The sequence below is a fragment of the Salmo trutta genome, chromosome 26, assembly GCF_901001165.1.
Source record: "Salmo trutta chromosome 26, fSalTru1.1, whole genome shotgun sequence".
Taxonomy (NCBI): domain Eukaryota; kingdom Metazoa; phylum Chordata; class Actinopteri; order Salmoniformes; family Salmonidae; genus Salmo; species Salmo trutta.
The window spans coordinates 28,285,448-28,309,453 of record NC_042982.1 but is presented as its reverse complement, the minus strand read 5'-3'; the positions used below and the strand labels follow the sequence as shown (position 1 = coordinate 28,309,453).

Genomic DNA, 24,006 nt, shown 5'->3' with positions numbered 1-24,006 from the left:
CTCCGATTGCTCAGTTTGGCTAGACGGCCAGCTCTAGGAAGAATCTTGGTGCTTCCAAACTTCTTCCATTTAAGAATGATGGAGGCCACAGGGTTCTTGGGGACCTTCAATGCTGCAGAAATGTTTTGGTGCCCTTCCTCAGATCTGTGCCTCAACACAATCCTGTCTCGGAGCTCTACGGCCAATTCGTTTAACCTCATGACTTGGTTTTTGCTCTGACATGCATCAACTGTGGGACCTTATATAGACAGGTGTGGGCCTTTCCAAATCACGTCCAATCAATTGAATTTACCACAGGTGGACTCCAAGTTCTAGAAACATCTCAAGGAAGATCAATGGAAAAAGGATGCACCTGAACTCAATTGAGTCATAGCAAAGAGTCTGAATACTTATGTAAAAAAGGTTTCTGTTTTACCTTTTTAATACATTTGCAACAAAAAAAGTCATAATGGGTTATTGTGTGAAGATTGATGAGGGAAAAAAAATCTATGTAATACATTTTAGAACAAGGCTGTAACGTAACAAAATGTGGAAAAATTCAAGGGGTCTGAATACTTCCCAAATGCACTGTATCTATTACAATAATATCTGCCGTGTGGGAGACTGATTCTCATGGCTCACTTCCTCTGTACTTTCATACACTGCTGAGTGAAGAGAACCGGTACCTTCAAGGACCTTATTTCTCACCGTGCAAAGAGGCTAAAAACCCAATCCAACCCGCTGGGTACCAAACAGAGTGAGTAGTCCACAAGACTTCATTTTGGATCCATTAAACTACTTTTAAGTATGGAAACTGCAACAAATTTAATGTGTAATAATGTTTTGGGGTCAGTATGTACGAGCAAAACCACAGTGAAGACCATAAGAGGGACGTAGACCTGGGTAGGTAAACATGCATATTAGAAGACAGACAGATTTTTTTATATGAGCACTGGGCCTATCCCGACTGAGCAGGGCTAAATTACGCTAACTCAAAGCCATTCTGTAAGAGTTCCAGGTCAGGTATCAAAGGCCTGTCTGTGGTTGTAGTGTTTCCACACACACCACTACTACCGCACGGTGTTGTCCACGCCCTTGAAGTCCTTAAGACAGCTGCACCAAGAGTTACGCCAGGCCCCTGGATTCAGTCGAGGGATAGAGTGGAGCTGGTGCACCCCTACCCTTCCATCCCAGACAGCCAGCCCCGTGTCATGCCCCAGACTCAACAGCTCCAGATAACAGTAGTGGATCTGAAATGTAGTGGTGGGGGTGCCAGCTGTGATGCCAGGCAGGATGATGGAAAAACGCTGAAGGCAACCTGCGATTGCATGGTGACACCCCGGGCCACATGGAGAGAAAGGAGGGGTCAGCTTGGTCTGCTTGCAGGTCAGTTAGAGATCCCAGAAAAGGAAGCCCGTTTTGTTTCTCCATAAGGCCACAGTGTTGTACAGACTGGAGAGGCCAAGGCAGATGAGCAGACCTTCACACGACTCCTGAGACCCCGGTTCTGCACCTTCTCCCTGTCAGTCACCCAGGTCAGCGACAGGACTCACCCACATCCCGTCTGGTTCCTTGACTGTGGCGAGCACCAACAAAGCTGAGATCTACGTTTGTTTTGGTCTCCACAGACGACGGCCTTAGTCACAAACGTGAATCCAGACGCCATTCTTAGCCCCCCAGGCCTGTATGTCCACGGCTGTCATGATGGGACCGAATGACAAGACACAGCCACCCAGCACATGAAATGGAGACCGTGGCTACTGCACTACGTACAATAATCTAGAAACCTCACATTTAGCCCAGTCTTCACAGCCCAATTCCTTCGATGTCGCGATATAATTGTATATATGTAGTTACAGCTGAGAGTGAAGTTAGTTCTCCATTGACAAGAGTGTTTTCTATTGAGTTATACATCCACAGCATGATGAGAATCCACAGGCAAAGTTGTGGAGTGAAAAGTCAGATAGGAACGAAAAAAATCAGATCGACCTTTATTTAGTTACAATATAGATTTCTTTTTAAAATGTACAAGTACTTTATTTTCCTTCAAGTTCTTTTGGTGTGTGGGGGAGGAGAGGAGTTGGCTTATTCTGACGCAATACTTCCTTGTCTTTTCTGCATTCAACCATTTTTAATTTATTTTTGAAACGTGGTGTAAAAACCCAACAAACAAAAACAAAACAAAGAAAGTATTCCCAAATCCAGTGGTTGTGTTCCTCCATCGAAGTGTTATGGGGTGTATCTGGAGGGCTGGTAGGGCCAGACTCCAGAGATTAGGTGAGAAGGGGTCTAGGAGGGGTGTGGTGGAGCTGAGAAGGGGTTGAGGGGTGGTGGGCGGGGGGGGGTCAGGAAGCAAGGTTCAAAAGCTGTCAACCCAGGTACCCAATGCTCGCTCTGCCAGTGTGCGGTTCACTGATAGCAGCTGGAGGGAAGCGGAGAGCAAGATGGAGAAAGATAGATTCATCAGATTAGTGTCAAATAACTTCATTGATACCGACAGTGTAGTTAGCCAGTCATTGGAATGTTTCTCTGAAATGTCTAGGTTTGTTAAATACAGAAGTACATGAACCATACACCACAAAGACTACCCACTTCACCAAATTTACATAATTCTATTGTAGCATCTCAAAACATTTCCATGCCAAATCCCATGATCAATGTGAACGTACCTCTTCTCCAACCATATTCCACATCTGGACCAATGGGAGACCAGTGTTGTTGTCGTAGTTTGTGACCTGGAAGACAGGAAACAGCCGGGTTAGCAACAAATGACCTTCTGTGAAGCATGCAGTACCTTCCAGTTAGCCTCACGGTGCTGGATGCTGGATTTTTGTTACCTGTGCAAGCAGAGCTACCCCTCTTGTCATCTCCTCCAGTGCAGAGGTGGCCTCGTTTGAAAAGCTATTCTCTCCTGTGGATTGATGCATTTATAGATGTTAACGCAATTGACAACAGTAGATTTGATGACCTTCCACAGGCAGGATGACTTTGGAACAGTTTGACATTCAACTAAATTTGTTTCTTGATTTTGGAAATTGTTCTTGAGAATAAGACGTCTATCGCAATTATAAAGTGATACCATGTCAAATAGCTAAATAAAATGACATTACCTGGAAGGGGGGCGATGTTGTCCAGTAATACTTCTGCTCCTTGGAACGGTAATGTTACGAAGTCCGACCTGAACATAAGGATTTTACATAAGAGTCAGTGTGCAGAATGGACCGCCATCCCTGCTTACATAACATTCTGTTCCCTATATGATACACAACTCTTTTTGACCAGAGGGGAGCACACGAATACCTAGCAGGACTGGGGTCTATTTTATGTAAACTGAAGTCTATTTAGGAAAGAAATGAAGGAAAATGTAATGAAAACAGCTTTGAAAGTATGGAAAGATGCCATTTAATCAGAATTTCAGTTGTGAAAACTTTCTCTGAATAGACTTGAAATAACATTGTGTCTTAGGGGGGCCCACCTTATTTGTCGTAGTGTGTCAATTTTCACTCTGTCATAGCCGCCATAGTCCACATATCGGATCTCAACCTCGCTGGTGTCTTTGTAGAAGGAGATGACCTGGGCCCTCCACCAGGCTCCCTCTACTGCCGGCGCCGCACAGATCACCCCCACTGAGACAGAGAGAGGGAGAGCATCGAGTCTGGATCACACAACTGGTTCAAAAACATCCAGTCACACATCCCTCCTTGGGGGTCTCTTACCCTCAGCAGGTGAGGGCAGGGTGGGTGTCTCTGGCTGGGAGTAACACAGGAACATCTGCTGGTCCAGGCTGCGCAGGGCGTGGTACGTAGGGTGTGTGTGCTGCTGGACGAAGAGGTGACCCGCCGACACAATGTTCACTACGATCACCTCCACGGTCACACCGCTGGGGAGCAGGAGCTGGGAGAGGAAACACAAGTTCACTTTCAAAGGAGAAGCCATTAGGTTAGACATCTTTTAGTTAAACCACTTTCTTTGACAAGTCTTGATATCCATTTGGGAGACCTTAACTGTCGTGCAAATAAAGCATGTTTGAACAGATTTGAGAGGCAGGAAGAAAGACACCATCCAGGCTCTCTAGGTATCATCCTTACCCAGGAGGTCATGGGCAGTGAGGGCAGCGACGGCAGCGTGAGCGGCAGAGATGGGGGGGCATAGAGGTTGGTCAGGTCCAAATCCTTAAACTTCTTCCCAATCAGGGACAAGGCTTTGTCCACCTGCTGCTGGGAACCTAGAAGGGACACACATTAAACCAGCAGAATTCTACCACCAGTTCACCATCTACAGCCAAGTCAGTCCTGCTCCTTCTGACAGTACAGCATTATACTACACCTCACCCTCTATGTGGCAGATCTGGAACTCTTGAGTGTAAGGCAGGGTGGAGATGTAGATCTTCGCACCAGAGCTTTGCTTCAGGAAGCTCACGTATCGCCCCTGTTTCCCAATTAACCGACCCACCAGATGCTGAGAGAGAGAACAGAGACAGAAGAACACATTACAAGGAGATATTGGGTTAGAATTTGTGTGATTTCCTATGAAAACTAGTCAATAAATCAAGTCCCTGTGGTGTGTGGGACACGATGGAGCAGGCTCACCTTTGGCACCTCAATCTCCCAAACGATGAGTTCAGAGCCCAGAGCCATGGCAGGGCTGCCACTGTCCCTAGCTCCCATGGTGCAGCCGCTGTCTACCGAGTCCATGCTGTTCACATCCGAGCCTGGACACACACAGAGTTCTGAGTCAGACAGGTCTTTTACTCGCCTCACAATTACACACCCAGACAAGACAGCTGTCTCTCACATAAACATGTACCATACAAACACACATGACTCACCTAGATAAACTGAAGGTCCAGAAGATCCTCATAAAATACCAAAAACACTAAATAAAAATATGCACATTCACAAGTTGAAGACATTCACCAGATCACCATCCACACATACGTCATTGAGCTGCTCCTCAAACAAACCACACACGGGGCATAAGACCACTTACTAACATTGATCTAAAGTCCACACATACGTGCACACACCACCATGGAATATCTGATCACAGTGCTGCTCTGACAGACCACAAAACACAATGACACTCGACTTCACCTTCTGTGTGACTGTGACCTCTAATCTTTTCAGGAACACCCAGCTTTAGGTGTGACTCTTCATGTTTGTGACACAGCCACAGTCCCTATAGCCCCTGCCAGTATCTAGTAGAAACACAGCCGCAGTGCCTATAGCCCCAGGCCAGTATCAAGTAGAAACACAGCCGCAGTGCCTATAGCCCCAGTGCAGTATCAAGTAGAAACACAGCCACAGTCCCTATAGCCCCAGGGTGGTATCAAGTAGAAACACAGCCACAGTCCCTATAGCCCCAGGGTGGAATCTAGTAGAAACACATCCACAATCCCTATAGCCCCAGTGCAGTATCAAGTAGAAACACAGCCGCAGTGCCTATAGCCCCAGTGCAGTATCAAGTAGAAACACAGTGCCTATAGCCCCAGGCCAGTATCTAGTAGAAACACAGTGCCTATAGCCCCAGGGTGGTATCTAGTAGAAACACAGCCACAGTGCCTATAGCCCCAGGCCAGTATCTAGTAGAAACACAGTGCCTATAGCCCCAGGCCAGTATCTAGTAGAAACACAGCCGCAGTGCCTATAGCCCCAGTGCAGTATCTAGTAGAAACAGTGCCTATAGCCTCAGGCCAGTATCTAGTAGAAACACAGCCGCAGTGCCTATAGCCCCAGGCCAGTATCAAGTAGAAACACAGCCGCAGTGCCTATAGCCCCAGTGCAGTATCAAGTAGAAACACAGCCGCAGTGCCTATAGCCCCAGTGCAGTATCAAGTAGAAACACAGCCGCAGTCCCTATAGCCCCAGGCCAGTATCTAGTAGAAACACAGCCGTAGTGCCAATAGCCCCAGGCCAGTATCTAGTAGAAACACAGCCGCAGTGCCTATAGCCCCAGGGTGGTATCAAGTAGAAACACAGCCACAGTGCCTATAGCCCCAGTGCAGTATCTAGTAGAAACACAGCCGCAGTGCCTATAGCCCCAGGGTGGTATCTAGTAGAAACACAGCCGCAGTGCCTATAGCCCCAGTGCGGTATCTAGTAGAAACACAGCCGCAGTGCCTATAGCCCCAGGGTGGTATCAAGTAGAAACACAGCCACAGTCCCTATAGCCCCAGGCCAGTATCTAGTAGAAACACAGCCGCAGTGCCTATAGCCCCAGGGTGGTATCTAGTAGAAACAAAGCCGCAGTGCCTATAGCCCCAGTGCGGTATCTAGTAGAAACACAGCCGCAGTGCCTATAGCCCCAGGGTGGTATCAAGTAGAAACACAGCCACAGTGCCTATAGCCCCAGTGCAGTATCTAGTAGAAACACAGCCGCAGTCCCTATAGCCTCAGGGCGGTATCAAGTAGAAACACAGCCGCAGTGCCTATAGCCCCAGTGCAGTATCAAGTAGAAACACAGCCGCAGTCCCTATAGCCCCAGGCCAGTATCTAGTAGAAACACAGTGCCTATAGCCCCAGGCCAGTATCTAGTAGAAACACAGTGCCTATAGCCCCAGGCCAGTATCAAGTAGAAACACAGTGCCTATAGCCCCAGTGCAGTATCAAGTAGAAACACAGCCGCAGTCCCTATAGCCCTAGGCCAGTATCTAGTAGAAACACAGTGCCTATTGCCCCAGGCCAGTATCTAGTAGAAACACAGTGCCTATAGCCCCAGGCCAGTATCTAGTAGAAACACAGTGCCTATAGCCCCAGGCCAGTATCTAGTAGAAACACAGTGCCTATAGCCCCAGGCCAGTATCAAGTAGAAACACAGTGCCTATAGCCCCAGTGCAGTATCAAGTAGAAACACAGCCGCAGTCCCTATAGCCCTAGGCCAGTATCTAGTAGAAACACAGTGCCTATCGCCCCAGGCCAGTATCTAGTAGAAACACAGTGCCTATAGCCCCAGGCCAGTATCTAGTAGAAACACAGTGCCTATAGCCCCAGGCCAGTATCTAGTAGAAACAGTGCCTATAGCCCCAGGCCAGTATCAAGTAGAAACACAGTGCCTATAGCCCCAGGCCAGTATCTAGTAGAAACACAGCCACAGCGCCTATAGCCCCAGGCCAGTATCAAGTAGAAACACAGTGCCTATAGCCCCAGGCGAGTATCTAGTAGAAACACAGCCGTAGTGCCAATAGCCCCAGGCCAGTATCTAGTAGAAACACAGCCGCAGTGCCTATAGCCCCAGGGTGGTATCAAGTAGAAACACAGCCACAGTGCCTATAGCCCCAGTGCAGTATCTAGTAGAAACACAGCCGCAGTGCCTATAGCCCCAGGGTGGTATCTAGTAGAAACACAGCCGCAGTGCCTATAGCCCCAGTGCGGTATCTAGTAGAAACACAGCCGCAGTGCCTATAGCCCCAGGGTGGTATCAAGTAGAAACACAGCCACAGTCCCTATAGCCCCAGGCCAGTATCTAGTAGAAACACAGCCGCAGTGCCTAAAGCCCCAGGCCAGTATCTAGTAGAAACACAGCCGCAGCGCCTATAGCCCCAGGCCAGTATCAAGTAGAAACACAGCGCCTATAGCCCCAGGCCAGTATCAAGTAGAAAAACAGCGCCTATAGCCCCAGGCCAGTATCTAGTAGAAACACAGCCGCAGCGCCTATAGCCCCAGGCCAGTATCAAGTAGAAACACAGTGCCTATAGCCCCAGGCGAGTATCTAGTAGAAACACAGTGCCTATAGCCCCAGGCCAGTATCAAGTAGAAACACAGCCGCAGTGCCTATAGCCCCAGGGTGGTATCTAGTAGAAACACAGTCCCTTATAGCCCCAGGCCAGTATCAAGTAGAAACACGGCCGCAGTGCCTATAGCCCCAGGGTGGTATCTAGTAGAAACACAGCCGCAATGTCTATAGCCCCAGGGTGGTATCTAGTAGAAACACAACAGCAGCGCCTATAGCCCCAGGCCAGTATCTAGTAGAAACACAGCCGCAGCGCCTATAGCCCCAGGCCAGTATCAAGTAGAAACACAGTGCCTATAGCCCTAGGCCAGTATCTAGTAGAAACACAGCCACAGTCCCTATAGCCCTAGGCCAGTATCTAGTAGAAACACAGCCACAGTGCCTATAGCCCCAGGCCAGTATCTAGTAGAAACACAGCCGCAGTCCCTATTGCCCCAGGCCAGTATCTAGTAGAAACACAGCCGCAGTGCCTATAGCCCCAGGCCAGTATCAAGTAGAAACACAGCCGCAGTGCCTATAGCCCCAGTGCAGTATCAAGTAGAAACACAGCCACATTGCCTATAGCCCCAGTGCAGTATGAAGTAGAAACACAGCCGCAGTCCCTATTGCCCCAGGCCAGTATCTAGTAGAAACACAGCCGCAGTCCCTATTGCCCCAGGCCAGTATCTAGTAGAAACACAGCCGCAGTGCCTATAGCCCCAGTGCAGTATCAAGTAGAAACACAGCCACAGTCCCTATAGCCCCAGTGCAGTATCAAGTAGAAACACAGTGCCTATAGCCCCAGGGTGGTATCTCGTAGAAACACAGCCGCAGTGCCTATAGCCCCAGGGTGTTATCAAGTAGAAACACAGCCGCAGTGCCTATAGCCCCAGGGTGGTATCTAGTAGAAACAGCCGCAGTGCCTATAGCCCCAGGGTGGTATCAAGTAGAAACACAGCCGCAGTGCCTATAGCCCCAGGGTGGTATCAAGTAGAAACAGCCACAGTCCCTATAGCCCTAGGCCGGTATCTAGTAGAAACACAGTCACAGTGCCTATAGCCCCAGTATCTAGTAGAAACACAGCCGCAGTCCTTATTGCCCCAGGCCAGTATCTAGTAGAAACACAGCCGCAGTGCCTATAGCCCCAGTGCAGTATCAAGTAGAAACAGAGTCGCAGTGCCTATAGCCCCAGGCCAGTATCTAGTAGCAACACAGCCGCAGTCCATATTGCCCCAGGCCAGTATCTAGTAGAAACACAGCCGCAGTGGCTATAGCCCCAGCCCAGTATCAAGTAGAAACACAGCCACAGTGCCTATAGCCCCAGTGCAGTATCTAGTAGAAACACAGCCGCAGTGCCTATAGCCCCAGGCCAGTATCAAGTAGAAACACAGTGCCTATAGCCCCAGGGTGGTATCTAGTAGAAACACAGCCACAGTCCCTATAGCCCCAGTGCAGTATCAAGTAGAAACACAGCCACAGTCCCTATAGCCCCAGTGCAGTATCAAGTAGAAACACAGCCGCAGTGCCTATAGCCCCAGTGCAGTATCAAGTAGAAACACAGCCACAGTCCCTATAGCCCCAGTGCAGTATCAAGTAGAAACACAGTGCCTATAGCCCCAGGCCAGAATCTAGTAGAAACACAGTGCCTATAGCCCCAGGCCAGTATCTAGGCGAAACACAGCCACAGTCCCTATAGCCCCAGGGTGGTATCTAGCAGAAACAGCCGCAGTGCCTATAGCCCCAGGCTGGTATCTAGTAGAAACAGCCGCAGTGCCTATAGCCCCAGGGTGGTATCTAGTAGAAACAGCCGCAGTGCCTATAGCCCCAGGGTGGTATCTAGTAGAAACAGCCGCAGTGCCTATAGCCCCAGGGTGGTATCTAGTAGAAACACAGCCGCAGTGCCTATAGCCCCAGTGCGGTATCTAGTAGAAACACAGCCGCAGTGCCTATAGCCCCAGTGCGGTATCTAGTAGAAACACAGCCGCAGTGCCTATAGCCCCAGGGCGGTATCAAGTAGAAACACAGCCGCAGTGCCTATAGCCCCAGGGTGGTATCAAGTAGAAACACAGCCGCAGTGCCTATAGCCCCAGGGTGGTATCAAGTAGAAACACAGCCGCAGTGCCTATAGCCCCAGGGTGGTATCAAGTAGAAACACAGCCGCAGTGCCTATAGCCCAAGGGTGGTTTCAAGTAGAAACACAGCCACAGTGCCTATAGCCCCAGTGCAGTATCTAGTAGAAACACAGCCACAGTGCCTATAGCCCCAGGGTGGTATCAAATAGAAACACAGCCGCAGTCCCTATAGCCCCAGGGTGGTATCTAGTAGAAACACAGCCGCAGCGCCTATAGCCCCAGGCCAGTATCAAGTAGAAACACAGCGCCTATAGCCCCAGGCCAGTATCTAGTAGAAACACAGCCGCAGTGCCTATAGCCCCAGGCCAGTATCTAGTAGAAACACAGCCGCAGCGCCTATAGCCCTAGGCCAGTATCAAGTAGAAACACAGCGCCTTTTGCCCCAGGCCAGTATCTAGTAGAAACACAGCCGTAGCGCCTATAGCCCCAGGCCAGTATCTAGTAGAAACACAGTGCCTATAGCCCCAGGGTGGTATCAAGTAGAAACACAGCGCCTATAGCCCCAGGCCAGTATCTAGTAGAAACACAGCCGTAGCGCCTATAGCCCCAGGCCAGTATCTAGTAGAAACACAGCCGCAGTGCCTATAGCCCCAGGCCAGTATCTAGTAGAAACACAGCCGCAGTGCCTATAGCCCCAGGCCAGTATCTAGTAGAAACACAGCCGCAGCGCCTATAGCCCTAGGCCAGTACCTAGCAGAAACACAGCCGCAGCGCCTATAGCCCTAGGCCAGTACCTAGCAGAAACACAGCCGCAGCGCCTATAGCCCCAGGCCAGTATCTAGTAGAAACACAGCCACAGTCCCTATAGCCCCAGGGTGGTATCAAGTAGAAACACAGCCGCAGTCCCTATAGCCCCAGGGTGGTATCTAGTAGAAACACAGCCGCAGTGCCTATAGCCCCAGGCCAGTATCAAGTAGAAACACAGTGCCTATAGCCCCAGGGTGGTATCTAGTAGAAACAGCCACAGTCCCTATAGCCCTAGGCCGGTATCTAGTAGAAACACAGCCACAGTGCCTATAGCCCCAGTATCTAGTAGAAACACAGCCGCAGTCCTTATTGCCCCAGGCCAGTATCTAGTAGAAACACAGCCGCAGTGCCTATAGCCCCAGTGCAGTATCAAGTAGAAACACAGCCGCAGTGCCTATAGCCCAAGTGCAGTATCAAGTAGAAACACAGCCACAGTCCCTATAGCCCCAGTGCAGTATCAAGTAGAAACACAGTGCCTATAGCCCCAAGCCAGTATCTAGTAGAAACACAGTGCCTATAGCCCCAGGCCAGTATCTAGGCGAAACACAGCCACAGTCCCTATAGCCCCAGGGTGGTATCTAGCAGAAACAGCCGCAGTGCCTATAGCCCCAGGGTGGTATCTAGTAGAAACAGCCGCAGTGCCTATAGCCCCAGGGTGGTATCTAGTAGAAACAGCCGCAGTGCCTATAGCCCCAGGGTGGTATCTAGTAGAAACAGCCGCAGTGCCTATAGCCCCAGGGTGGTATCTAGTAGAAACAGCCGCAGTGCCTATAGCCCCAGTGCGGTATCTAGTAGAAACACAGCCGCAGTGCCTATAGCCCCAGTGCGGTATCTAGTAGAAACACAGCCGCAGTGCCTATAGCCCCAGGGTGGTATCAAGTAGAAACACAGCCGCAGTGCCTATAGCCCCAGGGTGGTATCAAGTAGAAACACAGCCGCAGTGCCTATAGCCCCAGGGTGGTATCAAGTAGAAACACAGCCGCAGTGCCTATAGCCCCAGGGTGGTATCAAGTAGAAACACAGCCGCAGTGCCTATAGCCCAAGGGTGGTTTCAAGTAGAAACACAGCCACAGTGCCTATAGCCCCAGTGCAGTATCTAGTAGAAACACAGCCACAGTGCCTATAGCCCCAGGCCAGTATCTAGTAAAAACACAGCCGCAGTCCCTATAGCCCCAGGGTGGTATCAAGTAGAAACACAGCCACAGTCCCTATAGCCCCAGGGTGGTATCAAATAGAAACACAGCCGCAGTCCCTATAGCCCCAGGGTGGCATCAAATAGAAACACAGCCGCAGTCCCTATAGCCCCAGGGTGGTATCTAGTAGAAACACAGCCGCAGCGCCTATAGCCCCAGGCCAGTATCAAGTAGAAACACAGCGCCTATAGCCCCAGGCCAGTATCTAGTAGAAACACAGCCGCAGTGCCTATAGCCCCAGGCCAGTATCTAGTAGAAACACAGCCGCAGCGCCTATAGCCCTAGGCCAGTATCAAGTAGAAACACAGCGCCTATAGCCCCAGGCCAGTATCAAGTAGAAACACAGCGCCTTTTGCCGCAGGCCAGTATCTAGTAGAAACACAGCCGTAGCGCCTATAGCCCCAGGCCAGTATCTAGTAGAAACACAGTGCCTATAGCCCCAGGGTGGTATCAAGTAGAAACACAGCGCCTATAGCCCCAGGCCAGCATCTAGTAGAAACACAGCCGTAGCGCCTATAGCCCCAGGCCAGTATCTAGTAGAAACACAGCCGCAGTGCCTATAGCCCCAGGCCAGTATCTAGTAGAAACACAGCCGCAGTGCCTATAGCCCCAGGCCAGTATCTAGTAGAAACACAGCCGCAGCGCCTATAGCCCTAGGCCAGTACCTAGCAGAAACACAGCCGCAGCGCCTATAGCCCTAGGCCAGTACCTAGCAGAAACACAGCCGCAGCGCCTATAGCCCCAGGCCAGTATCTAGTAGAAACACAGCCACAGTCCCTATAGCCCCAGGGTGGTATCAAGTAGAAACACAGCCGCAGTCCCTATAGCCCCAGGGTGGTATCTAGTAGAAACACAGCCACAGTCCCTATAGCCCCAGGGTGGTACCTAGTAGAAACACAGCCACAGTGCCTATAGCCCCAGGGTGGTATCTAGTAGAAACTAGAGGTCGACCGACTATGATTTTTCAACGCCGATACCGATTATTGGAGGACCAAAAAAAGACCGATAGCGATTAAATCGGCCAATTTGTATTTATTTGTAATAATGACAATTACAGCAATACTGAATGAACACCTATTTTAACTTAATATGATACATCAATAAATAAATTTAGTTTCAAATAAATAATGAAACATGTTCAATTTGGTTTAAATAATGCAGAAACAAAAGTGTAAAAGTGCAATATGTGCCATGTAAAAAAGCTAACGTTTAAGTTCCTTGCTCAGAACATGAGAACATATGAAAGCTGGTGGTTCCTTTTAACATGAGTCTTCAATATTCCCAGGTAAGAAGTTTTAGGTTGTAGTTATTATAGGAATTATAGGACTATTTCTCTCTATACGATTTGTATTTCATATACCTTTGACTATTGGATGTTCTTATAGGCACTTTAGTATTGCCAGTGTAACAGTATAGCTTCCGTCCCTCTCCTCGCTCCTACCTGGGCTCGAACCAGGAACACATCGACAACAGCCACCCTCGAAGCCGCATTACCCATGCAGAGCAAGGGGAACAAATACTCCAAGCCTCAGAGCGAGTGACGTTTGAAACGCTATTAGCACGCACCCCGCTAACTAGCTAGCCATTTCACATGGGTTACACCAGCCTAATCTCGGGAGTTGATAGGCTTGAAGTCATAAACAGCGCAATCCTTGAAGCAATGCGAAGAGCTGCTGGCAAACGCACGAAAGTGCTGTTTGAATGAATGCTTACGAGCCTGCTGCTGCCTACCACCGCTCAGTCAGACTGCTCTATCAAATCAGACTTAATTATAACATAATAACACGCAGAAATAAGAGCCGTTGGTCATTAAAATGGTTGAATCCGGAAACTATCATTTCGAAAACAAAACATTTATTCTTTCAGTGAAATACAGAACCGTTCCGTATTTTATCTAACGGGTGGCATCCCTAAGTCTGTTACATTGTACAACCTTCAATGTTATGTCATAATTAATTACGGCCTTTGTTAGGAATAAATGGACTTCACACAGTTCGCAATGAGCCAGGAGGCCCAAAGTGCTGCATGTACCCTGACTGCTTGCACGGAACGCAAGAGAAGTAACAATTTCCCTAGTTATAAGAAATGCATGTTAGCAGGCAATATTAACTAAATATCCAGGTTTAAAAATATATACTTGTGTATTGATTTTAAAGAACGGCATTGATGTTTATGGTTAGGTACATTGGTGCAACGAACACACGGCCAAGGCAAAACACACGGCCAAGGCAACAAAGGAGTGGCTCAAGAAGAAGCACATTAAGGTCCTGGAGTGGCCTAGCCAGTCTCCAGACCTTAATCCCATAGAAAATCTGTGGAGGGAGCTGAAGGTTCGAGTTGCCAAACGTCAGCCTCGAAACCTTAATGACTTGGAGAAGATCTGCAAAGAGGAGTGGGACAAAATCCCTCCTGAGATGTGTGCAAACCTGGTGGCCAACTACAAGAAACGTCTGACCTCTGTGATTGCCAACAAGGGTTTTGCCACCATGTACTAAGTCATGTTTTGCAGAGGGGTCAAATACTTACTTCCCTCATTAAAATGCTAATCATTTTATAACATTTTTGACATGCGTTTTTCAGGATTGTTTTGTTGTTATTCTGTCTCTCACTGTTCAAATAAACCTACCATTCAAATTATAGACTCATAATTTCTTTATCAGTGGGCAAACGTACAAAATCAGCAGGGGATCAAATACTTTTCCCCCCTCACTGTAAGGACTAACTTCATCCAAAACTATGAGTGGTAACTAGCCAGCATACTGTTCTGTATTAGCCACCATCACCAGCAAAGAACATTAAGTTGAGAATATTATAATTATTATTTAAAGCATTTCATAGATTTTCAAAATAGGAGATATCCTGAATTGTGTGCTTTTCTTTGCTGGTGGCAGACTAGCTTGTTTGGCCCACATCGGTCATGTACTCTCCCAGCTACTTTTTGGAGATCACATTAGTTGGAATTGAAAAGCTACATCACAGAAGAAGAGAGTTAACCCCCCCCTTTCATACACTCTTGCCTACTTCTGAATAGATTCATTTTACCAGATCTAAGACCAAAGCCGGTGACATTCCAAATGATTAACACTTAGTTTGTGCAACATTTCCCTCAGCTTTTTAATGTTGGTAGATGTAATCTAATGTTGAACAAAGGTCTCTGTGTTGACACAGAAGGCTTTCTTCTTCTTCCCTCAGCTTGCCCCTCTGTCTGGAGAAACTGTAAATAATGATGGAAATCAAAAGGCCTCAGGGGAGACTACGACAGACAAGTGTCCATGAGCCTCAATCATGCTCTGTCTGGGTATTTGAGCAGCTGAGGGGAGCCATGTGTAGATCAGTGCTGGGGTGTGCCATGAGCCTGACCCCACTACAGGGTGTGATGTGTGCTCCTACCTCCAGACTGATCGGTCTCGGTCTCACTCATCCCATGAGAACCGTTCCTCAGGCCCATGCCATTGAGCCTCTTCACTTGGCCAACAGCCCCCAGCACATGGCCTGGTAGGGCTGCCATCACCTCTGCCTCGGTCACTACCTCTTCTGGGGCTTGGGGCAGACCACCCTCCCTCTCAGACATCCCTGACACCTGGATCAGATCCTCCCGGCTCTCCCTGCTCTGCTGGTCCTCACTGCTGACCCCATCCTCAGAGTGGCACGTACTACAGGCCGAGTCCTCTGCCACCATCACCCCTTCATCTCCCTTCAGATTGTCCAGGTTGCTAGGCACGCCCCTCACTTCTTGCCTCCCCTCCTGTGAGGATGCTGGTGCCCAGGGGTTACTCAGTGCGTTCGCTGTCCCAATTGGCTCCCATGCCGGGACGGGCAGGCAACCATTGGTCATCCCTTCTTTCTGCTGCTCTCTCCACTCCGTCTCAGCGTGGCTTATTGGGGAGGGCCCTTCCTCCATGTTCCTTGTGAGTGGCTCTTGCTCAGAGCATGGCCTCCCATTGGCCAGTGGGGTGCTTCTGAAGCTGTGCTCGGTGGCGGATTGGCCGAGCCAGGTCTCTGGACAGGAGGTAACACTGAGGACCTCCTGGGTGGCTGCAGAGATGACCTCAGTGATCAGACCTGCTGCCAGGTACTCCAGCTCCTCAGTGCTGCCAGGTGCCCCGTACTCTTGCTGGGGGCCTTGGGCTGGGGAGGCCAGAGTACTGGTCATGACGGCATGGTAGGAGCCCTGCGATGATGTGGGGGTCTCTGGGAAGAGGGGTTCATGTATGACTACTTTCAGGGCCCGGGCCGGCATCTCAGCTGAGATGACAGGCGAGGAGGGCAGCTCATCTTTGGTACTGCTGGAGGGGACTAGGAGGGCATCTATAGCCACCAGCTCCACCAGCAGGTTCTGGGTGAAGGCCACTGCTGCCTCATGGGCTGCTGCCACCTCTCCCTCTGGGTCGGGCCTCTCTGCATTCGTCAGGTCTGCTGCTATGGAGGAACTAGTCGTGGCGTGGGCCGTCTGGGAGAGCACAAGTGCTTCTGATGCTGTGGAGATGGTCTCCTTCACTGGAGCAGGGACCTGCTCGGTAACCGTTGATTTCACCGGTACTGTAACCAAGGCAATGGTGGCTGGCAGGCTCTGCACAGTGGCCCAGTGTTCTCCCGGGGGGGCCGAGCTCTCCTCCCTGGTCTGTGTTGGTAAAGGCGAGGCTGCGGGAGAACTGCTCCTGGGTGTCTGTCGGCAGCTATCTACACCAGGGTCTGTGACTGCGCTGGCTCTGTCTGGGTGGTGGGAGGCCTTCTCTGTAGGTGAACAGGATGTACTCTGTACCTCTACTGCCTGGGTCTTAAGGGCCGGGATGTGAATCTGAGCTACTACCTCCTGTTCTGTTGACCGTTGCTCTTTGGTCTTGGATGGTCTGACTCTGCTGCTGGCTGTTCTCTCTCTGCAGCTGCTGTTGGTTGTGGGGGTAGTGGCTGTACTGCAGGGGGACACTGTCCCTTTCTCTACCAGGCCGTTGCTGCCCTCACTGAGAGCCGGGGACGTCAGCAGGCCAATGGCCGCTGCCCCCTCTTCGCTGTCGTGGTTGGTGATTCGCTCTTTCTTGCGTGAGATGTACCACCACCAGCCTATCAGCGCCAGCACTCCAGGCAGCGTGTACGGGACAATAGACCGGAACCTCAGTGGCATCTCCTCAGGACCCTAGCAGCAACACCTGTATGTGGAGGGAGGGGGGGGAGAGAGTGTGAAAGGCAGAGGTTAGCTTATTGGAGGGAGATATGTGCATCTTTCAGTTTCACTCATTTTGAGATCAGGACTATAATGTCAAATTGGATATTAAGTTAAGACAAACTGGCGAACATCTTGAATAGCCTAAGGGTCTTGTTTGACACTTAGCCCAAAAGATAGGCCTGCGAGTTGCATATCTCTGGGTATTATGATAGTGTAAAGACTATAGCAGGTACACTATAGCACTGTAGTGTGTACATGTGTAATCACACCCACTAGAAGGGTGTGCGAGTGGCAAATCAATTCAAAATGGATCAGCCCTGACAATAAGCACGGCACTGGGAGAACAACATGTGATGATCAAAAGGACACTGTCCTATGATAGCTAAAAATACTGGACACAAAGGCTTTAAGGAAATAAATACTTTAGAAACGATCATGGTTGTTAACAGGTGCGAGCAGAGCTTCAAAGAAACGACAGAAAGGAAACCTGATGAGGCGTTACTCCTGAGAATAGGCCTAGACTAACAAATGACATCGTGAAGTCATTCATGCAAATCTCTCACACCACACCCACTTGATGAGCTACACAATGCTTTCGGATGCAACGACACTGAAGACACAGCACTTTTGTCAACAGCTCCTGGTGAACAAGGTCGCAGTGGCCAGAACATAATATACTCCTTTTGACATGAATTAACTTCTTATGGATGGTGGCAGTATTGAGTAGCTTGGATGATTGACGTGCCCAAAGTAAACTGCCTGCTACTCACTCCCAGAAACTAAGATATGCATATTACTAGTAGATTTGGATAGAAAACACTGAAGTTTCTAAAACTGTTTGAATGATGTCTAAGTATAACAAAACTAATATGGCAGGCAAAAACCTGAGAATAAATCCAAACCGGAAGTGGTTTGTAGTTTTTCAATTGATTCCCTATCCAAACTACAGTGTCTGTGGGGTCATTTTGCACTTCCTAAGACTTCCACTAGATGTCAACAGTCTTTAGAACCTTGTTTGAGGCTTCTACTGTGAAGTGGGGAAGAATAAGAGCTCCTGGAGTCAGAACACTGCCAGCAGGGCATGAGGCTCAGCCATGCGCACTCACGTGAGAGGTAGCTCAGTTCCATTGCATTTCTGAAGACAAAGGATTTCTCCAGTTGAAACTTTATTGCGGATTTTTCGGTAAAGCTTTTTTGAAATCTGACACAGCGATTGCATTAAGGAGAAGTTTATCTAAAGTTCCATGCATAACACTTGTATTTTCATGAACATTTATGATGAGTATTTCTGTAAAAGGATGTGGCTCTCTGCAAAATCACCAGATGTTTTGGAAGCGAAAGATTACTGAACATAACGCGCCAATGTAAACTGAGATTTTTGGATATAAATATGAACTTTATCGAACAAAACATACATGTATTGTGTAACATGAAGTCCTATGAGTGTTATCTGATGAAGATCATCAAAGGTTAGTGATTCATTTTATCTCCATTTCTGCCTTTTGTGACTCCTCTCTTTGGCTGGAAAATGGCTGTGTTTTTGTGTGTGTAGGCGCTGACCTAACAATCATATGGTATGCTTTCGCCGTAAAGCCTTTTTGAAATCAGACACTGTGGCTGGATTAACAAGAAGTAAAGCTTTAAAATGGTGTATAATACTTGTATGTTTGAGGAATTTTAATTATGAGATTTTTGTTGTTTTGAATTTGCCGCCCTGCACTTTCACTGGCTGTCGTCATATCGATCCCGCTAACGGGATTCAAGCCATAAGAAGTTTTAACATACACATGCCTGTAAAAGCCCGATACCGGAGATTGATCACGCCACGGTTTTCTATTGCCTCATTGAGAAACGTTCAAACACAGAGACATTCCCATGGCTTGAAGTAATATTTGTTTCTACTTCTGAACTAAACCAAGCTGCAACACAAAGACCTAGTTCCTAACAGGAGAAGCAGCTGTGCCACCATCAGGGCTAATGTTTAACCTCACTGTACCTACTGGGCATGCCCAGCTCCTCCACTGCTGATTGGTCGAAGCACTCAATGTTAAAAAAGGAAGTCCGTGCATGCCTTTCCTTAACAGACCCAGACTGTAGAAGGAAGGAATGCATCACAGGGCTGAGTCCCTCAGCTGCCCCCCTCTTCTTCCTTCTCCCAGCCTACTAGGGTGTGTGACGGCTGGGCTTCCACTGCCCCTTAGCAAGCACCAATACACACACAGCAGACACACACACAGGAGCCAGGTCTGGGTCAACATGAACCTGGACTTTGAACTCTATGGCCCGGGAACGTGCAGAACACACTGTGAAGCTGAACTGACAGAGCCAGTGTCAGTCTGTACTGTACAGGTAGGGTACATGAAAGGTCACATTCACAGAGCGGCTGTGTATGAGACGCTAATCACTGTGGTTTTAACCAGAGTTCACTTCCTTCATAACCCACAACTGAGGCGGACTTAACTTTCCAATGAGCAGAAACTTGTCCCATTGATATTAGCCATTTGCTTAGACAATGGTTTGAAAATGAGGACCTTCCAGGGCCATTTGTATGAGTCATTACATATTTAACCTGTTCAAGGGACAACAGCACACAGCAGAAGGCAGCAGAAGCAACACACTAATGACTTCCTAGAAACTTCCACACCTGACAATACGGACGCGTGAGAACCTCAACGAGCCTCTTGTTTTACAGAGCTTATGCACCTATAAGAGGCTCTGAGATGAATGAAATGGGATTAGGAGAGGTGAATTGTGGGCTGCCCTAACACTGACCCAAGTAAAGGTATTGATGTGCAGGGGGAAAATAGGTAGGCTTCAAATGCCTCCAGAGAAACCAAGATCAGGTCATTTTCAGTAGGGCAGAGATCAAAAACAAGTGTCTTTTGACCAATCTCACATAGGATATTTTTCAGATCTGATCAGTCAAAACACCAATTAGTGGGACAAATTTTGGGCTGCGTGTGTCAACGCAGCCTTAGCACCTCCACATTTCAAAACCTGTTCTCCCTATTCGTCATGAGCCAGTAGTTTCTCTATCAAAACAGAGCATCAGTGGCATGTTCACAGTGAATGGCAAGGTGCATGGACCTGGTTAGTAAGTTATACATCCCTTGCTGTCCATTTCAATAGTGTCCATAAGCAAATTAAATAAATGATGTAGCCTTATCTTATATCTTTACCATATATCCAAACTATTGTAGTATGCTTCTTTGGCTAACTAAAAACCTTGTAGGCTGAAATACAGTGCCATCAGTCCTCTTTCACCTTTGTAACAAATGTATGCATTCTAAAAACATTATACAACATCTAAACTAGCAGACTGGAGACAAAGCCAGCCACAAAAACGATTTGCTCCATCATATTTTGACTTGAGGGGCTTTCCAGAATTCCAATAGTGGAATCCTGAAGGCGGGAAATAGTAGGGCAGTGATGTGGGGGGAGCAGGAGTCACTGGGACTTCATGGTTGAAGGACAGGGATTAGATCGGGGTCAATCAGATAGCATTACTCACACAGGGTAAGACTGGCAGGACCACCCCCTCCCTGTCCCAGAGCAGCCCCCACCACCACTATGACACCACCTGGCCCAGTTGTGGCTTCTTAAGCATCCCTACATAACCAGCTGAGCGTAACATCTGCCCCCAGGGTAGACAAAAACCAGCATGTCACCGTCACATATCCAGGCTGTATCACAACCGGCTGTGATTGGGAGTCCCACAGGGCCCAGCGGAGTCCCACAGGGCCCAGCGTAGTCCCATAGGGCCCAGCGTAGTCCGGGTTTGGCCGGTGAAGGCAGTCATTGTCAATAACAATTTGTTCTTACCTTGCCTAGTTAAATAAAAGGTTACATTTAAAAATGTAAAAACTATGTGGCCTGCACAGCACAACAGTTCTCTCAACAAAACTGGGTAGCTTTAGGAACTTCACATTGATATGTATAGGATTTTCTGATCAAATGTTGGATGGAAGACATTGGATTGAAGGTCTAATATCATAGAAATGAACGAAAAGTGGCGTTATATGATATTAAAATGCATTTTAAGAATATTGTGCTGGAGAATGTTATTTAACTGAATAGATTGCAAGTTGCAAGACACTTCATCACAACACCAATGGAGTTGATAACTTGAGCAACCATCAGATTGATAATGCAGAGCAGAGGAAGTCTGTCCTGGCAGCTGTGCATGAGGCTAGCCCTGTTCCAGCCTTGTCAAAACCATGTCTGGATTTATAGTGACATTCAATCATGGCCCTCATCCTGAATAGCCAATGTAGTCAGCACCATTTAACTTCAAATGGACTGATTAATAACCATGACAACATTCTTTATCTAATACTAACCACCAACATGGTGGAAGATATCTAATGTGAATGAAACAGTGAACTGATCAAGGCTACGTCAGTTTTTCACAAGGCCAAATAGGGGCATCTTGCAGAGTAAGGATTTAGTAGAATACACACACACAATAAAATCATACCATGTTGGATTAGACAACGTGCTGGAACTAGTATCACTTTATATGCTGGACCTCAAGACTGGTTCATCAGATTCCTCTAGTTATGCAGACTAGTTTAACAAGCGAGACCCTACCTGAAGTTCCATGACACCTTGCTAGCTAAAGTCACACCCCAGACTCCTTTAAATTATCACCTGATTTACTTAACCAAAAGCACATCAACAGGTAGTCCAGGTATCCTCATGACATGGCACTAGACGGGCCTTTCCTCTTTAGTTGTCTACTGATCCTCTATAGTTCCTACAAGCTGGATGCTGATGACAGAATGCACCCATCAGACCAACTCCTTCAAGTTTATAGTTGTCTAAAAAAAAAAAATACTATTTTTGCTCAAAACATATTTCGGGGTACCATTACGTGTACATTACTGTATGTATACTGGATATTGTTTTTCAAAAGGAAAAGTTCAAAAGTCGCTAGATTGCAATAAAAAAAATCTGTGTGTCATGAGTTGTTCTGACATTCACCTTCGACAAGGTTAGAATAAACAACGCCCACTACACAAAGTTAGTCCAGTCGCCTAATAAAGGATTTAGTTACTGTGTTTCAGTCCACCGCCTGCCTAGACATGCCTGCTTACTGGAGACTCGACACAATCAAGCTGCGCTGCTGTACGACCTTGGAGGTAGATAAGGGAAGGGTCACTCGGTATTTGCTTTACATGTTACAAACCATACAATGCGCTGAGCAGTTTATTACACAGCGATGCTGCATCGGGAATACGATTATAATGCTTCTCCCCCCAGTCGAGAGCTTTCTAGTCGTCAACTGTAAGCAAACCTACGAGGAGAATTAATCCCATAGCAGTTTACACAAATGTGATGGCGAATATTTACATTACAGTTCCATTGTACACTGACTGTGTCCTATAAAACCGGGCCTAGATGAACGTCTCAGGGAATATTTGATGGTTGACTGAGCAGCCTATATTTGTATCGACGTTATGGGGCTTCAGAAATAGCCTATGCACAGCTACTTGACAACCTATAGCAAATACTTGTCATTCCAGAGCAGAGACTGACAAATCATGGCAAAGTTTCGAGGCTCCCAGCGCATAAGGGCAGAGTGTTTGGGCTAGGTAACTTGCTAGCTATGACCTACACTAAGTGTAATAAAAAGCATGGTAGGCCGCAACGCATGAGGATTTGCAATGCATCACGTTTGCCGGGTAGCCCAACACTGTTGTAACAATAAACACATTAAAACGGGTTAAATCACAATGACTTTAAATTATTTAACCAAACACGATATATTCGAGATCTTGGCGAAACAGTGCATGTATGTGCCTAATTAATTTAAGCATTAGGCTACGGTTAGCCATTTTCGTTGGCACTATCACACTGACACTTGTATCACAATGTTACTGCGAGGCACGCGACAAATTGTTCAGCTACCGTAACATTTACATTGTGTCCTGGCAGTCGAGAGAGTAGATCGTGACCAAACGTCGCATATATCGTGCATTATGATATTGTGGTAGTCATGTAGGCTAGCCTGGCAATGCTAGGCTAACTCTGCAGCGTGGGCCTCGAAACCTTCACGTTAGCTTGCTAGCTGGACATCGTGGATAACCACCTTGTTTGTTAGCAATTAACATGATCCGTCCAAGCAAACTCATGGACACCAAATTATTTATATGTTGAGTCCATTATCATTTTAGGACGCCGAATAAACTACATAGTTCGATGTCTACGTGCAACATGTATTCAATGACAAGGGCTGCAGCCGCTGCACGTTTCTAAAATGACAATACATTTGTAACCAATTTAGCGAAACAACGACTGTTCCATTTATCGGAATGAAACACTTTGTAGTGCAAAATTGTAGCCAACTGGCGAAACTCGAGATTGTTACATTGATGTAGCTAGCCATGCTACATATCAAACTGACATCTTCTGTGGGTCTCTGTCTGTCAATTTTACATTAGCAGCTCTGGACAATACTTACAGTATACAAGCGTCCTCCGCGCCGCCACGGTGAATTAAAGTATCGTGATATAAATGTACGTATTCCGGGCCCGACTCAATCCCAGCGTGTACCCCCTACACTGTCTCTCTTTATCCTCCCCACGTGTTGACCATCCAAGCACTAGACTCTAAAAACAGACCTAACAGCTGATCAAACCTCGCGATAACAATAGAGACGGTAGTCTCGCGGGGTCATGCAGATGCAGTAAGGTTTTATTGTAACTAAGGACACAATTATCTCTGAGTAGTTCTTGAACTAAATATCCTTTCACATGAAACTGACTTCCTCGCTGTACATGGTCTCATTGGACATAGGGAAAAGTCCAGAGGCTGCTGAGGGGTGGACGACTCATAATAATGTCTGGAACGGAGACAATGGAATGGAATCAAACACATGGAAACCATGTAGTTGACACCATTCCACCCATTCCGCTACAGCCATTACCAAGAGCCCATCCTCCCCAATCAAGGAGCCACCAACCTGTGGGAGAATCTCAATGACAACCTCCTTGCGTCCTCTCCTTGCCTCCTTCTCAAAAACCATTGGATGAGAAAGCTAGAAGTCCCTCCCCTCCGACCTTTTACTCCAATGAGGAGGAGA

The 24,006-nt window shown here is 47.8% G+C and overlaps 1 protein-coding gene across 1 annotated transcript; it reads right to left on the bottom strand.

Annotated features, from left to right (window-relative positions):
* Positions 1 to 1,953: 1,953 nt before the first annotated feature.
* Positions 1,954 to 23,685, bottom strand: LOC115163589 (A-kinase anchor protein 1, mitochondrial). Its single transcript, XM_029715595.1, has 11 exons — positions 23,386 to 23,685; positions 15,149 to 16,905; positions 4,569 to 4,690; positions 4,311 to 4,437; positions 4,068 to 4,204; positions 3,696 to 3,873; positions 3,455 to 3,605; positions 3,090 to 3,157; positions 2,817 to 2,890; positions 2,649 to 2,714; positions 1,954 to 2,401 (listed from the first exon to the last, which is right to left on the bottom strand). The coding sequence occupies exons 2-11, from the start codon at positions 16,878 to 16,880 to the stop codon at positions 2,339 to 2,341; spliced, it is 2,718 nt and encodes a 905-aa protein (XP_029571455.1). The 5' UTR covers positions 16,881 to 16,905; positions 23,386 to 23,685; the 3' UTR covers positions 1,954 to 2,338.
* Between the last annotated feature and the right edge of the window lie 321 nt (positions 23,686 to 24,006).